This window comes from Primulina eburnea, chromosome 13, assembly GCF_022965805.1.
Source record: "Primulina eburnea isolate SZY01 chromosome 13, ASM2296580v1, whole genome shotgun sequence".
In the NCBI taxonomy this organism is placed as follows: domain Eukaryota; kingdom Viridiplantae; phylum Streptophyta; class Magnoliopsida; order Lamiales; family Gesneriaceae; genus Primulina; species Primulina eburnea.
This window is the reverse complement of record NC_133113.1, coordinates 32,196,886-32,212,812: the sequence shown is the minus strand read 5'-3', so window position 1 is coordinate 32,212,812 and position 15,927 is coordinate 32,196,886. Positions and strand designations below refer to the sequence as shown.

The window sequence follows — 15,927 nt, the reverse complement described above, 5'->3', positions numbered from 1 at the left end:
GTCTTAGTGCAGTCTGTCGACGCCTAGCGTCCAGGTGGATTTTTAAAACACTGTAATTTACGTTCATGGTTGGATAAACATCTCCATGTTGTCACTGTGTAACATGGAAAAATCTCTGGCAGAAGTTTGAATTTGTTTGGAACCATCAATCGTTTAGCATCCACTACTCATCTCGAATGTGGTCCCCGTTAATCATATCATATCGGATTCTGGTTGTTTTTAATGGCATAATGTCATCTTTTTCTTGGCCCTCGCTGTGTAGCCTAAAGTTTTCTGAATTCTACTTTTCTTTCATGGTGGAGGATATGGTTTCCACATTCACCACTACAGTAAGGTACTGCAGCCATTTTTCACGATCTGGTGTAATAGATGACATCTGTGAGATACAAGAGATTAATAATAAAGCAAAAGTCTTTTTTAAAAAATAGAAAATATTATTTTTTATAACGATATTTTTTAGACATAAAATAGGTTGTTTCTATTTGTTTTTTAATGGCCCTGTTTCTGAAATTAAAAAAATAAGTTTTTTTATTTTTCATTGTTTTTGTATATCTCGAAACAATGAACTGTCAAACATCTAACATAACTTGAGACCAGGCTTGTAGCTCAATGGTCTCACCTCTGGTCGAATTAGCCGGTTCTCCGAGTTCGATCCCCCCTCCTTCCGTGAGTTATAATAAAAAAAAAAAACATCTAACATAACTTATTTATGGAGAAAGAATAATAAAAAAAAATCAGAACCAGATAAATATATATTTTATTTTTTTATTTTTTTATAATTATTAAATGTTTTATAAATTGCTTTTATTTACTTGGAAGAGAAACATACACAAAAATATTATTTACTCGTGTCTTTTTCTATATATCAACAGCCAAATTTTGGTTTCAACTATACTTTTCAAGAACGCACTTGTTTCTGTGATCAACTGAGAGACTTTATTTTTCAAACAATTACACGACACTTCACTCCCCAAAGAACTCAATGGTATGTTACCTAACAAATTTCAATAGAACTAAAACTAGGTAAGAAAAAAGCTCCGTTTCTTGTTAGTTCTTTTGTGCGTAAGATAAACCCGCTGGCGCAATCCTGTCGGAACAGACCAGTCCCCGCAACAAATGGCTTACGCATATTTTACACTACGATTTACCTCTTGGAAAGTTTAGGTTCGATTTTTCTTCTCTTAAAAATAAGAGGGGAAGTCCTGGCATCTTTCGTGAGCGGAGTTTTCATTGAGGAAGCGTACGAAATTATTGTATCGATTATACGTTGGAAAATAAAATAGGCTTTTCGTAAGACGGTCGCACATATTTACAATACAAATTAATATTTTTTTATTATTGATCTAAATAAAATATATGTATCACAAAATTGACATATGAGCTCGTCGAACAAAAGTTTTTGTGTATAAAATATATATGTTCAAAAAATTCAAATGAATGAATTAAAAGAAAAATGGATTGTTTACCAAACACGTGGTGACACACATCGAGCACGCATACGATGATTCTTGGATTCACAAAGCCACACACACTTTTTTCAACAGTATTCTTGCATCCCATTCCAAAAAGAATACCACTTTTTACAAACAAAAAAAGAATATTTGAGGTCGACGGAACTCGGGAAGGTCCATATGTATAATAATTGTTAATGAAAGAGTTGACATTAATTTATAATGCTTGTGTCAACCTGTATATATATGTATATAAAATCAATTCTCGCTTTAGGGTTCCAATTATTTTGTGCTATCATGCGTACTAGACAATCCCTTCATTAAATTATTGACAAACATTCCTTATGCGTGTTAAGTATTTTTTTTGTCTTTACATTTTGATATAGTATTTTACACTTTTTTTGTCATGTTATCGGTCAATTCACATTTTTTTTTCAATTTGTCTTTTTCATCAAACCGCTGACATGAAATCGAAAAATACTGATATAACACCGGAAAATACTGGCGTGACATCAGATATTGCTCACATCAATACTAAGATGAAAAAAGAACTAAAATTGAAAATAGTATGAGTTAACAAAGTAAAATTGAAATTGATTAATAACATGACTAAAAATAAAAAAAAATTTGTGCGAGTTACGAGACAAAAAATGTTATTTTCCCATGTCTATGTGGAATGTTTAATATTTTGATTTTTGTATAGGACTTTAAAATAATAAAGATTAATTATTCACATGAAGAATGACATAAACTTCCAAAGTTGCCAAAAAGGTGCTATAAAAACCTCTAAATGACGTACAATCGTCGCATGAAACATGCATTCAATCAACGGAGTGAACAAAATCTATGTGGTACTTATTTAACCTTCGGAAAAAATGTCAACTTTCGGTTCATTTTCAACCATGGACATTGGGCACAATGTGCACGAAATCGAAACTATAAAAAAAATTCAAAATTAACTTCATATAAAAATTTATTTCTATAATTTATGAAATTAAATCAGTCCACGTACCATCTTCCATCTCACTTGACCCGCATATGTACCCCGAGCTCACCGCTGATATCATAAAAACACACACACACACACACACACACACACACACACACACACACACACACACACATATATATATATGTCATTTTATTAAAGAAACCCAAAAATACACACACACACACACACATATATATATATATGTCATTTTATTAAAGAAACCCAAAAATTTGATTAAGGGTTGAAAAAACTTGTCAATATAATAAATGCAAGTCATATTGTAATGAAACTTGTCATCTGTTTTCTCCTGCGGAAGTGTGCCGAGTCATGCTTCTTGCTAGCTAGATTTTCAAGTCCACTATATACTTTCAGTCTGTGTTCAAATACAACTTTATGTCACGTACAAATTCCTCCCTATATATATAGCCTCACATTCCATTAACATTCCCTCAGTTACAAAACAATTCTACCCAGTTTCTATTATCCGCCAAATCCTTAATTCGATTTTTTTTTTTTAAAAAAAATATAGGAACATAAGTTTATTAGAGGAGAAGTAATTAAATATGTCTTCTTCTAACATGGCGAGGGTGGTGATCTTCGCCGTGGTGTTGGTAATCTTAGCCGGATATCTCTTATTGTGGATAATGACGCCAACAAATACTTTTAGACAGACATGGCTGACGGACCTCCGAACGCGAACCTCCTCCACTTACTTTGGAACCACCCAAGGTACCCGTGTTTAATATTATTTGTCGTCTTTCATTTTAAAAATCGAACTTTTAAATACTTATATTTATTTAGTCATGAGAAATTATAAAGAAATTAATTTCGTAGAAAAAATATATATATGAAACCTCATGTTTTGAATTACTGACAATATGCATATCACATTCGACTTCATTTCCGTGTACGTTTGCAGGTGCGACTTATCTAGCTTTCACGTTTCCGATATTATTCATTGCTACCTTGGGGTGTGTGTATCTCCATTTAGGAAAGAAAACAAGCCAGAATCATACTAAAGGGTACGTGTTTACGCAAACAAAACATCAATAATATATGTTAAATATTTGAAGAAATTCGAAACTTTGGATTTCAAATTTATTTTAATTTGGGTTTTTTTTTTTACGAGTTTGAACGAGTCGATCAAATCCAAGACATGCATTTGTTCCATAGGGTTACTATTGATTTCTCTAAAGAAATTTTGATGAATGCAACATTCATGCATGCATGCAGATCGACTGGAGAGAGCAAGTTGGGAGTATGGAGGAGGCCAGTGATGGTCAAAGGATTGGGAATAGTGTCTCGGATTGAGCTTGCATTTTTCCTCATGTTTATTGCTCTTCTTCTTTGGAACTTTGCTACTTATTTGACTCTCAGTTTTCGCACTATCACACCCTTTTCTGCAGCAAAAAGTCGAGAGAAAGTGTGAGTAATTAATATTATCACAAGATTCACAACACATCGTAAATATATGTAGACATTAATTATATAAAATGATCATTAGGTGACCATCTTGGTGATCATATATAATAGCTTAATATCTACAAAAATATAATATAAAATTTCGTAATTAAACATTAATTTCAAGTGGATGTGGTGCATGACAGGTGGGAAGCAAAGCTAGACTCCGCGGCGCTCCGCCTAGGACTGACCGGAAACATAGCCCTCTGTTTCCTATTCTTCCCGGTGACACGTGGCTCGTCTGTGTTGCCGATATTCGGCCTTACATCGGAAGCCAGTGTGAAGTATCACATATGGTTAGGACATATTGTGATGACTCTTTTCACTGCCCATGGCCTTTGCTACATCATCTTTTGGGCTGCCACACATGAATTATCGGAGGTATATATAAATGTATTCTGATCGTTTTGTACGTAGTTTGTTACAAATACTAAATCGATTCCCTCAAAATTATTTTAAAATTTCTTCATCCCCTTCATCTAAACTTCTTGATTTGGCAACATCAACAAGCATTTAATTCCAAGAAAAAAAAGAATATGGACGATTTAGCATATTTTGAAAATTTTACATTCCGAAGAAAATTTTCGTTCCACGGTGGGAAATGGTTTTGACCTTTTCTTTTGGATAAAAAAGCACATGCAAATGATTTTTTTATTTTTTCCCCAAGAAAATATCACCTTTATTTAGTTGACACGTCTACGGTGTAAAATATACCAACTTTTCAATACCAAAGGTCAACTGAAAATGTGGCATAATGGTCCCAAAGATACCATAATTAAAACAGTCCACACAACGTTTAACGGAAGTACATGAAGATATATATTCGAGATAAGATGGTTCGAATTCGAGCTCAATTTAAAACTGAAATTTGGGAAACTCAAGATCCCATGCAAATTTGGTGTTTAAAATTGTTAAAGATTAGACTTTGAATTTTACAAGACATTGTGTGTCTTGGATCTTATATCAGGTTAAGATTGAGATTTAAATTCAACTCAACTTCAAAAGTTAACATAAAAAACAAGGTAAAATACATGTAATAGGAATAACTTGTCGAAGCTGTAAATTTCAGATGCTGAAATGGGAAAACACTGGCGTGTCCAATGTAGCAGGAGAGCTATCCTTACTAGCAGGATTGGTTTTGTGGGCTACAACATTACCGAGAATAAGGAGAAAGATATTTGAGCTCTTCTTCTACACACATCACCTGTACATTCTCTTTGTTTTCTTCTTTGTACTCCATGTCGGCATAAGCTACACCTCCATTATGCTCCCCGGCTTCTACCTCTTCATGATCGATCGATATCTCCGATTCTTGCAATCAAGACGAGGGGTGCGTCTCGTGTCTGCTAGGATTCTGCCCTGCGAAACAGTCGAGCTCAACTTCTCGAAAAGCACAGGCTTAAGATACTCACCAACCAGTATCATGTTCTTGAATTTGCCCACCATTTCTAAGTTGCAATGGCATCCATTTACCGTAACTTCCAGCAGCAGTTTGGAATCTGATAAGCTCAGTGTCATGATCAAAGGTGAAGGAAAATGGTCTAAAAAGCTCTATCAGATTCTCTCTTCAGGTTCTCCTCCCATTGATCGTCTAGACGTCTCTGTCGAAGGACCTTATGGGCCTGCTTCCACAAATTTCCTAAGGTACACCAACGTACTTTATCTAATTTTTTGCGTAGAAATTTTCCTATAATAATTTCACCCCTATAAACTATTGATTATTGTGAACTAAATTATGTGATGGACCGCGGAACCACGTAAATGGTGTAACTGCATTCCTGCCACCTTGAAATATGTAGTGCAATTCTTTTATAGTTGAGATGAGTACTGAGGGATCGAGTTGTGTTTATGCAGGCATGACTTGCTAGTGATGGTGAGCGGGGGCAGTGGCATAACACCGTTCATTTCCATCATCCGGGAGCTCATTCACAAGAGCCAAACTATGAAACTCAAGACCCCGGAAATTCTACTCATCACAGCATTCAAGAACTCTGCGGATTTAACAATGCTAGAGCTCATCCTCCCCATATCTGGTGCACCCTCCAGGTTTTCGGACTTGGGGATCCAGGTCGAGGCCTACGTGACACGTGAAAAGCAACCAACCATTCAAGAAACCAAGGGAGTTAGAACAGTGTGGTTCAAGCCGAATCCTTCTGATGCTCCCATAACTCCAATCTTAGGCCAAAACAACTGGCTTTGTCTTGGTGCCATAATCGCTTCTTCCTTCATAATATACCTTATTCTCATTGGCATTTTGACCCGATTCTACATATACCCTATCGATCATAACTCGAATAAGATCTTCTCATCGTCCTCAAGAACTGTGCTACACATATTGTTCATATGTTTCGGCATCATCACGGCGTCAACTGCCGCTTTCCTGTGGAATAAGACTAGGAACTCCAAGGAAACGACACAGATTCAGAACATGGAAGGGGCAACTCCCAAGGCTTCACCAAACTCACTCTTCTATAATGCAGATAGGGAACTTGAGAGCTTGCCTCAGCAGTCACTTTCGCAATCTATCAACGTGCATTATGGCGAAAGGCCTGATCTCAAAAGTACGTTGCAGAAATATACTATGATCATTTAATTTTCTTTCTTTTATCCTTGAACAGAATTCTCATAATCTTGTGGTTTTTTTCTGTAGGATTTTTACTCGAACGCAAAGAGTCAAGCGTTGGGGTTCTTGTTAGCGGGCCGAAGAAGCTCCGACACGAAGTAGCGAAAATATGTTCATCTGGTTTGGCAGAGAATCTGCACTTTGAATCCATCAGCTTCAGCTGGTGATTTTGACAATTTCATACTCGATCGGAAAAAGACACGTAATGGAATCTGAAAAGGGCATATATATGTTTTTGTTAATCTTGGGATTGTTTAATTTTCTTGTTTATTTTTGGGTTCTACTCAAATTTCATACTACATAAATTGGAAGACTTGCATGCATGAGACCTTCCCTGTGTAAAATCAAATATATCAATAATATTATCACTCTTTTGCAATCAAATTGTGAAACCAAACGACTAAATCTCACTTGTACGTCTTTGTTCTGTGTTTTTTACTTTATTTTACTATTTTTTCCTGATATTCTAAGCTTAGATTCGAATCACATTCATGCATAGATGATAGATTTGTACAAGCGTCATTAATACGTGAACTTTCAATTTATAGTTTAACCGAGGAAGGAACTTAATTGATAATCTTGCATGTATCAAACATTCTTAATTACTAATTAGTAAGTTATAACTTCTTTTTTAACTTTTCATAATTATGTAGTAAATTTTATTGGTAAAACCTCGGAAAAATCAAGATATATCAGACTGAATATGGTCTTGGAATGAATTGATTTCAGGACTACACGAAGAGTCAAATACAATATTAAAAAACATGTCTTAATATGTCAATCGTAAATTTACGTATTTACAACATGAATTTATATTCCATGGCTAATTAAATTTTCAAATATCCATAATTGATGTACGACTATATACCACAGATATAAACTAAACAGAACTCGAGGTTTTTTTTTTTTTTTTTTAGTGAATCTTAAATTTGTATTTTCTAAATATAGTTGAACCACCGAAATATTTTATTTTATAAATATTTTAATAACCTTAAAATCGTATATTATTATTTATAATTTAATTAATGTTATATTTCATTTTTAAAAAAAAGGAAGGGAAAGCTCCGAAGAATAAAATAAAAAGAAGAAAAAGACAGTAAAAACAATCAAAATATCTTACAACCCCCTGCAAGCCGACACGTTGCTAGAGTACTGGGTAATTCCAACCTGAATCGATTGTGGATGAGATGGGAGGATAGACTTCTGTTTGAAGATTTCAATTTGTGGGAGTTTTTATACAATTCTTTTTCATTTACGCTACCAAATTCTTGTCTCTCTTATCCTTTTCATATTCCTGTTGCATAAGGTTTCAGTTTTGGTCCGAGTAATTTCAGTTAATTGCAGTTAATATTAATAGTTTACTTTATTTTCTTGAGAGGAAGCTTCATATTTTTAGATCTGAAACCCACTTGCGATTTGGTCACTAATCTTACATCTTAACTTCGTTTCTTGATTATTTGCTGCATCGTTTCGTTCATCTGCTGTATTTCTTTATAAAGATTGGATTTTTCTCGAGTTCATATAGGGTATATGAAGAATCCGCTTTGTGAATCTGCTGGGTTCTTGAAATGTGCGATTTACAGTTGAGGAAAGTAGGTAATTTGAAGTTTATTAATAATCTTGCTTTGTTTCTATTTCTCCTACTTATGTTCTAATTTGGAGTTTTTAGTCAGTTGGTATCAAGAGTTTGCTCTTTATCCATATATGTACCTCGAAGGTCACTGAATGAGTCATAAGGAATCCAAGGTTCTTGTGTGTTTCACCTTTTTTAGATTTAGTTCCTATTAGCTTTACTTGTTTGGATATAAATTTGAGTGGCGGCGTTATTCTGTGGAAATGGATTATCGCCGAGAAAATGGATTTTCTGGTGGAAATGATGTGCAAATACTAACTGGAAACTCCGGAAATTGTGTCGATGAGAATTGGAGTCCTGGGTCCACTGATTATGCGATTTGGGCAACTGAAGATGAGTATGGGATGTGGAATGGAGAAGCCTCTATGGAAATGAATACAAATTTGAATTATGAGGGGAGGACATCCCAATCTCGATCAGGAAGTGAACCTCCGAGTAAAAGATCTAGGAATGCCCAATCGGGGGATGTGGCAGCTTCTAATCGGTCGAGAGCCATTGGAAAGATGTTCTACAAAACCAAGCTATGTTGCAAATTTAGAGCTGGCACTTGTCCATATATCACCAACTGCAATTTTGCGCATAGCATTGAAGAACTTAGGAAACCTCCCCCGAATTGGCAAGAAATCGTGGCCGGCAATGATGATGAACGGCCCGTGTTGTCAGAATCAAGGGAGGAATTTCAGATACCAATATTTGGGGTTAGTGACGAAGCACAGAGGTCTTATAAAGGGCGTCACTGTAAAAAATTTTATACCGACGAAGGATGCCCATATGGTGAGAACTGTACTTTCCTTCACGATGAGCAATCAAAATCCCGTGAAAGTGTTACGATAAGTTTGGGCCCTGGAAGTGGTGGTGGATATGGTGGAAATGGAAGTGGATCAAACTTGAAGCCTTCCAATTGGAAAACGAGGATTTGTAACAAGTGGGAACTAACAGGGTATTGTCCCTTTGGCAGCAAGTGTCATTTTGCTCATGGAGCTGCAGGTATAAATTTATATTAGCATTTTCTATCCCAAGTGAAAGCTCATCAAATTCAGTTTCAACTGATTTTTTACTGCTTTTGGCTATGAATTTGGGATTTTCTTACCTATTTTCAATACTGATGGAATGCATTTCATGCTTTTTGTTAAGGTTTTTTGTTCTACGTGTAGTAGTTCAGCTCGAATTTTGTTGCATCGTGTAATTTAGTATGCCTTTTATGACAAAAAAAAATTGAATCTCTCTTTGCTCTGTTATGGAAACCACAAAATATCCTTGTCGGGACTTCATAATGAATGTCTTGTGTCGTGCCATCTGATTAAATTACTGAAGTGACACCCACACGAAACCCTTCAAGTGGTAGTAAGAATCGGCTTTTGATCAAGCGATTGATATGTCTACCTCAGCTTATTGCTCAAACATTTACGATCTAAATATTGTCTCCAGGTTTTACAAATGTCATGGTATTGAGTCTTGAGCTATTAATCGGTTAAAAGAGTTGATGAATTGATGACATGCACATGTTTCACTAGAGAATTATTTTGAACCCAAGCTCTTCCCGTTTTGTCAGTTGTTGAATGATCAATCAAACCAACCTATACCATCCTCAGAACTTCATCTTAAAACCATGGCAATGCAACCCACTTCCAGTTTAAAAATATCCTCTTTTCTTTTCGTAGTTGTCAATTTGTTGTACGAGTCTGTGAGTTTATACATTACATTTGAACCATCCTGAGACAGAACTGCATCGTTATGGTGGAGGAGCATCAGATGCAGAAGCCGTAGATTCTTCTACTCCTGATGCCAAGCATGGAACAGCTTCTCTTAGAACTTCAGTTGATGCCGTCGCAACTGTCCCTTCTGTTCCTCATTCTGATGTGTATAATGTTGGAGTTCCATCGCAAAGGTTGCCTGCTGTAATACAGAAGACGGGGCACAGACCAACTCAGAAATGGAAAGGTCCAGATAAAATTAGCAAGATTTATGGTGATTGGATCGATGACCTCTGAGTTGGTTTTGAATCCTATCATCATGAAAATGACAATACTTCCCTGCTAAATAGAAGACATCAAATCAAGTGTAACCTCATAGCTTCATGTTGTATTAGATTGCAGCTTGTAAACTTACTCCTTGTATTTCGTATGACTCTGTGTTTCAAGCAAAACAATATTTGGTTGGCTTTCCAGTACCCTGTGCTTAATTTTATGTGCATCGATTACAGATTTAAATGAGCCAAGTCATTATTTAGTTCGAATGGTGGTTAAGTACTTGAATTGGTTAATTGGGTAATGATTTTTTTATTGGTGCGGTATCATTTTTCGGAAGCTTTCCTTTTTATTAATTTTTGCACTTCATGACAATCTTTCCTCCTAATTCTTTCGCCTCTTTTAAAAATTATTATATTGTATTTTGAATAAATATATTATATTTTAATTTTTTTTAAAGATTTTACTCCTAATCACCATCGAAGCTAAACCCAAATATAATTTTTAATCTATAAACAATTTGACATGTATAATAAGTGCAATATAAGAAAATAATATAAAAAACTGTTTCCCCAAATTTTGTTCTATGGTTTCTTGCTTAATTCTTGCTGTGTTGCATGATTGCAACAAATAAGATGTTATTTTTGTTTATTAAATGTATTTGGTTAGTACACCAAAAAATCGAATTTCTGGATAGTAGGAAATGACTGCGGCGCTTATTTAGTTAAAAAAACTTCAGTACCTCTTCCCTTTTCTTTAAGCAAGCAGGAGAAACCTCCATCAAGCTCCTCCTCATCCGCATCAATCAATACTCACCATTCCCGTTCCTACATCAATATCCATGTACTATTAGCCAGTTGAGGTTTCTGCAGCTAGCAATATATTTTGTAATATAGCTCCAGTAAATTCAACAAGACTTTTTCCTGGTTAATGATATTGTTCCTATTCGAAAGTTGATTGCTTGTGTTTTGCTGACGTCCATCTGCCCTTTTCATCCTTCGGCACCAAAATTTGCTTGCTGTGCTTTCACATGCCTTGGTGCAATACAAACAAGGAAAAAAAACATTGATTGCAATAAAATACCAAGAAAATTACAATCTTGGTAGAGAAACACAAAAAAAGTTGCCATAATTTTGTAGTTATCTTGAATCTCGCATGTTAAACAGAACTGGTTTGGAGTGATATGTTTTGGAAGATTTTTGTGTGATAGATTTAATACAAGGCAAGATATAGAGCAGATGAGGGAAGCCATGAATACATACTTGGTATGGAAAAACACTTCCTGTATGGGGCCACAAATTGGCAGCCTGCAAGTGAAAAATATGCAGACATTTTTGAAAAAATCTTCTAGGTACTTTAAACACCTAAAGGTCCAGGTAGTTGTCCATCTCTACCAGAGAAGGTACCTTAGGTCCGCGAATGGGAGGAGTTTCTTGTAATTGTATAAATTTCTTCATGTTACAATCAATTGCTTGCAAGTGGTTGACAAAATTATCATCCAGCAACCATGCTGCATTCGGATGCCAGTAGCTGTCTACATATTTAATTTAATTATTTAATTGATCCAGCATCTAATTCTAGTCTCTGTACCCACTAAGATCAAGCCATATCTCAACATTGTTGCAACATTTGAATCTCTGATGCACAGATTCGAGAGTTCGATATGGTATATCTCTATATTTATCCTTCAAATATGACTTTGCCTACCATAGAACACAAAAAGTATAAACATCACTTATCCAAGCAAAAAAATTTTACCAAAATTTTGACCACCTCAAATATGCAAGTTCTAAGGAATATGTCAACACAAAGTACAGTTGCATAAATTTTCACTGCAAGAAACAAAAGGGCTTCAATACATCATGAACTTAAACCATAAAGAAGATCAAATTTTACTAAATAAGCACTACTAAATCCACTACAACCATGATATTTCAACTTTAGTAAACTCAAATTCTCAGCCCCAGTTCCAAACAAATCATTTCGCTTATCCATCTCCACTTTCCCAAAGCTGATCAGATAAACCAAAAATAACCCCAAGACACATATGGCTCTACATCTAACGATCAAATATTCAAAAAAAAGAGTAACAAAGATTGAAATCTTACTGAAGAGGAAGCATACAAAAATGAGCCCCCAACTCATCTTCAAAGCCTGTTTCCACAGCCTCTTCAACCTCCAATTCCTTCAATATATGCCGCACTTCTTGAAATACTTCAACTTTCAGGCTCTTTCCCAGCACTGACCCGGCGAACACTCCGTCGCCCGGCTGCTGCAGCTCTCACTGTCGCCCATCAAACCTTCACTTCCACAAGAAAATAACAAAAACCCAAAAGAATGTAAAACATAAAACTCAAAGAATATGCACTTTGATTCAGATTCCAAATAAAAAAGGAGTGGATGAGAAATATATATTATGAATGCATTTTCTTTATAGCAATTTGCATGAACTGATGGCTTCGGTGTCTTCTGTTGTCCCTTTTTGGAGTTGCTGGTATAAGAACTGGCAACTTTATTGATCCATAGCTACCGAAAACACCTTGTCTTCGAATCTTCTAGAGAACAATAATAACCTTCTTCGTCAGTTGGGTTCATGGATTGTGGCCTGTTGTTAATCGATTTCCATGATGGCTTTTTTGTTCTTGCATCTGGGATCGATTTAGCATTTGGAAACGAAGAGATTGTTTCCATCATTTAATTTTTTTTATGCCATATGTATTATCATCATAGTTCTTTAATTTATATCCTTTCACAGACATATACAATCAAATAATCAGTTATTGGGTAAAAAAATTTGTGAAAATTATAATAAAATATATGGATTTTAAATGTGTTATGATCAAGCAAAACCTGTGGTTCTCCATCCAAACCATCCTATAACATAGTCTAATCTTCTCATGCACGAAGTTTTTCTCGAGTTTCACATGTTAGCACAGAATCAGTCAATTTCACCTGCTTTTCCAGGAACTCTTTGGTCTCCTCAGAATCAGGATCCTCAAGCCTAACCACATTGGTCAAAATTCACTAAACTAAAACAGGAAAAGAAACACAAATCCACTAATATCAAAAGTAGTTTCATCAAATTCTTCAATACATTCCCATTTTTCAGCATTTAAACTACATATTAAACTTCTTTACCGCCAGATTTTGATGCATTATGATAAAGGTCGGTGACTAAATCTGACATTAAAAGTAAAGAATCAAGCAACAAGATAATCAGAACAAGTAGGACAATTGCCAAAATTTGTAATATGTTTTTTTTCGTGTTTCTCTATATCAGTAAAATTCAGAATCAAGAGCCATATTATCTAAGTACAATTTCGTCAAATACGCAGATAAAACCTCTCAAGAAAGCATCCACGGATCAATGGTTAGAAGCGGAATCTTCGAGATGAAGATAATTTTGTGGATGAAATCTTCTCAAGTTTCTTTTTGATCTTGTGGACTCTTCAGTATCCACTTCTTGGTAGGTTCTTGCGATCCAAATTTGAGACTTTTCTGATGCGCATCATCCTTCGTGGCTGTGGGTGAAGAGTAGTTAACAGTGGATGTCGGTGCTCCTCCATTGACTTCGGACATTTGCCCCAGGCAAATGTCCGTCCAAGGCAGGAAATGATGTGCTGCAGAGACGAGATGGGAGGAGCAGTTGGTTTGGAAGGCTGCCAGTAGAATATTGTATCCCAAATTCCGCAATCTGTGCAAACAAGTTGAGAAATCTTTGTCTCCTGATATCAGCATATACGTGGCAGGAGGTGGGTGTTCAACTGCCCATAGACACATGTCTAGAATCATTCTCATGTCAGTGGAATTTCGACCTAATTAAGAATAAACCAAACACAACGTATGAATTCAGTTAAGAATGTCAACACTTCAAATTCAAAACTATCTAAACAAAACATTAACTTTGTTGTACCTACCAGGTGGCACATGGATCATGGTAATACCAGTCCTGTGTAGAGCTTATGAAACCTCCGGCGGTATCTTTCCCACGTCTCCATAAGCCGATAATGTGAGAGGACCACTCAGCCTCAACTTAGTCAGTCCTGCAATGATGTTGTTTGCAATTGATATAGCGTCTGCAGACCGAAGAACCTCACAATTCTCATAATCCCACCATACCGAAATAGATGGACCCGTGACCTTGAAACCCAATTTTGGTTTAGCAGTGAGACCTCCATCTTTGGGGTTGTTGAAACCCATTTTCAGCGAGATAAGTGAATCTTCATCGGTGGCCTGAAAGCCCATTTTTGGATTAGCGGAGTTGAAAGCCATTTTCAGCGAGAGCGGTACAACGGTAAAATCGAAATCAAGAAATCAAGACTTCGAATTTGGAAGCCCAACGGAAAGAAAAAATGTAAGACAAATAATTTGTCCCCCTGTTAAATAGGAATATTACCTTAAATTAAAATAATATAATATATTTTAATGTTAATTAAATAAACTATCATAATGCATGGGTTTTAAAATATAGTATTTGATATTTTAAAAAACCTGAAAGGGCCTTTTCTCCATCTTAATTTTATTGCTACAACTTTGTAAAATAAATTATAACATTATAATTCATAAAAACGGATAAATTTATTTATATTTTAAATTCATAAACATTTTCGTTTATGGTTTTGGACTGTAATTAGACTAACACCAATGTGCTCTAAATAATATTATTGTATTTAATTTTTACTATTTAATAATACTTATTTGTATTGATAAAAATAATTTATTTTAATAATAAAATCATATGTTTTTAATATGAATTATTGTATGATTACATCTTATAAGACATTTATTTTGGTCCGTGTGTTTAGTATCTATAATAACTATAATATATGATTAAGCTTGTTTAAGACATGTGAGGCTCAACCATTTATTTATAAAAATAAGTCGCCATCTATACGTTCTGTTTTCTTTATTTTTCAAGAATTATATAAAAAATATATAAGTATTTATATATATTCCAAGAGATCCAAGTCCCTAAATTTTGTAAGATGGATCTTTAATTTGAGTCACGCGTAAAAAAAAAAAAATTATATCAAAATTATTATTTTTTATTATAAATATAAACAAAATCGTGTATCTCACTGTAAACATATGACATTAAACTGATCTTCTCTTTTGGTCGGTTTGGGCTTCAACCCAACTATCACAAATCTATCCATTTAATTGTTTGACCCGCCAACCATTTAGGGACTGTCAATCTTAATTTCAGTCCCTAACTAGAGACCAAAAAATTAATTGTGTCTCTAATGTCAAATATTGCAACATCATCTTTATGTGAGGCTCCCAGACAATATTATGTTTTTATTAGCGGTCGGTGGTTGGTCGAGTCACCATGATTTACCTCCTCTCACATTCCTGTCGGATCGGGAGTGAGGAGCACCTAAAGTGAGCGATTTCACCTTTTGGAATAATATTATGTTTTTATTATTAATAATAGAAGTGACATTTTATATTGAACATATTCACATGTTATTGTCACAAATATCATAACAAAATTCCTAATTTATTGGATGTAGCAATCATTTTAATATGTATAAGAATTATACATACAAGAAGATTAAAATTACGGATAATAAACTTAAATTAAATTAAATACGTGATGAAATTAATTAAAGTATAAGATATTGGAGAATCCTAAATGAAAAATACAATGATATCCTCATACAATATATTAATAATATTAAGGATGTAGAGTAATTAATTTATTTGTAAATTAGCTATAATTAGAATATCGGATCTAATTTTTAAACTACTAAATATTATTTCATACATATCTAAACTTTTGAATATTTAATCATCGTATC

At 34.7% G+C, this 15,927-nt stretch overlaps 2 protein-coding genes and 1 long non-coding RNA gene across 3 annotated transcripts; 2 read left to right on the top strand and 1 right to left on the bottom strand.

Moving 5' to 3' along the window:
• The first annotated feature begins 2,803 nt into the window (after positions 1-2,803).
• LOC140809337 (ferric reduction oxidase 2-like) lies at positions 2,804-7,012 on the top strand. Its single transcript, XM_073166932.1, has 7 exons — positions 2,804-3,171; positions 3,362-3,464; positions 3,676-3,867; positions 4,050-4,284; positions 4,973-5,547; positions 5,758-6,464; positions 6,554-7,012. Exons 1-7 carry the CDS (start codon positions 3,006-3,008, stop codon positions 6,691-6,693), a joined length of 2,118 nt encoding a protein of 705 aa, XP_073023033.1. The 5' UTR covers positions 2,804-3,005; the 3' UTR covers positions 6,694-7,012.
• Positions 7,013-7,600: 588 nt separating this feature from the next.
• LOC140809047 (zinc finger CCCH domain-containing protein 12-like) lies at positions 7,601-10,329 on the top strand. The gene is made up of 2 exons (XM_073166514.1): positions 7,601-9,146; positions 9,882-10,329. Exons 1-2 carry the CDS (start codon positions 8,363-8,365, stop codon positions 10,148-10,150), a joined length of 1,053 nt encoding a protein of 350 aa, XP_073022615.1. The 5' UTR covers positions 7,601-8,362; the 3' UTR covers positions 10,151-10,329.
• Positions 10,330-10,681: 352 nt separating this feature from the next.
• Positions 10,682-14,309, bottom strand: LOC140809880 (uncharacterized). Its single transcript, XR_012113189.1, has 3 exons — positions 14,044-14,309; positions 11,389-13,941; positions 10,682-11,144 (listed from the first exon to the last, which is right to left on the bottom strand). It is a non-coding gene; the product is annotated as an uncharacterized lncRNA (long non-coding RNA).
• Positions 14,310-15,927: the final 1,618 nt, after the last annotated feature.

Excerpts from the sequence above, each read along its gene's own strand:
- LOC140809047 (XM_073166514.1), top strand. The coding sequence starts at position 8,363 with ATGGATTATCGCCGAGAAAATGGATTTTCTGGTGGAAATGATGTGCAA. Across the intron at positions 9,147-9,881 it reads TTTTGCTCATGGAGCTGCAG|AACTGCATCGTTATGGTGGA; the intron begins GTATAAATTTAT and ends ATCCTGAGACAG.
- LOC140809337 (XM_073166932.1), top strand. The coding sequence starts at position 3,006 with ATGTCTTCTTCTAACATGGCGAGGGTGGTGATCTTCGCCGTGGTGTTG. Across the intron at positions 3,465-3,675 it reads AGCCAGAATCATACTAAAGG|ATCGACTGGAGAGAGCAAGT; the intron begins GTACGTGTTTAC and ends GCATGCATGCAG. Across the intron at positions 4,285-4,972 it reads CCACACATGAATTATCGGAG|ATGCTGAAATGGGAAAACAC; the intron begins GTATATATAAAT and ends TGTAAATTTCAG.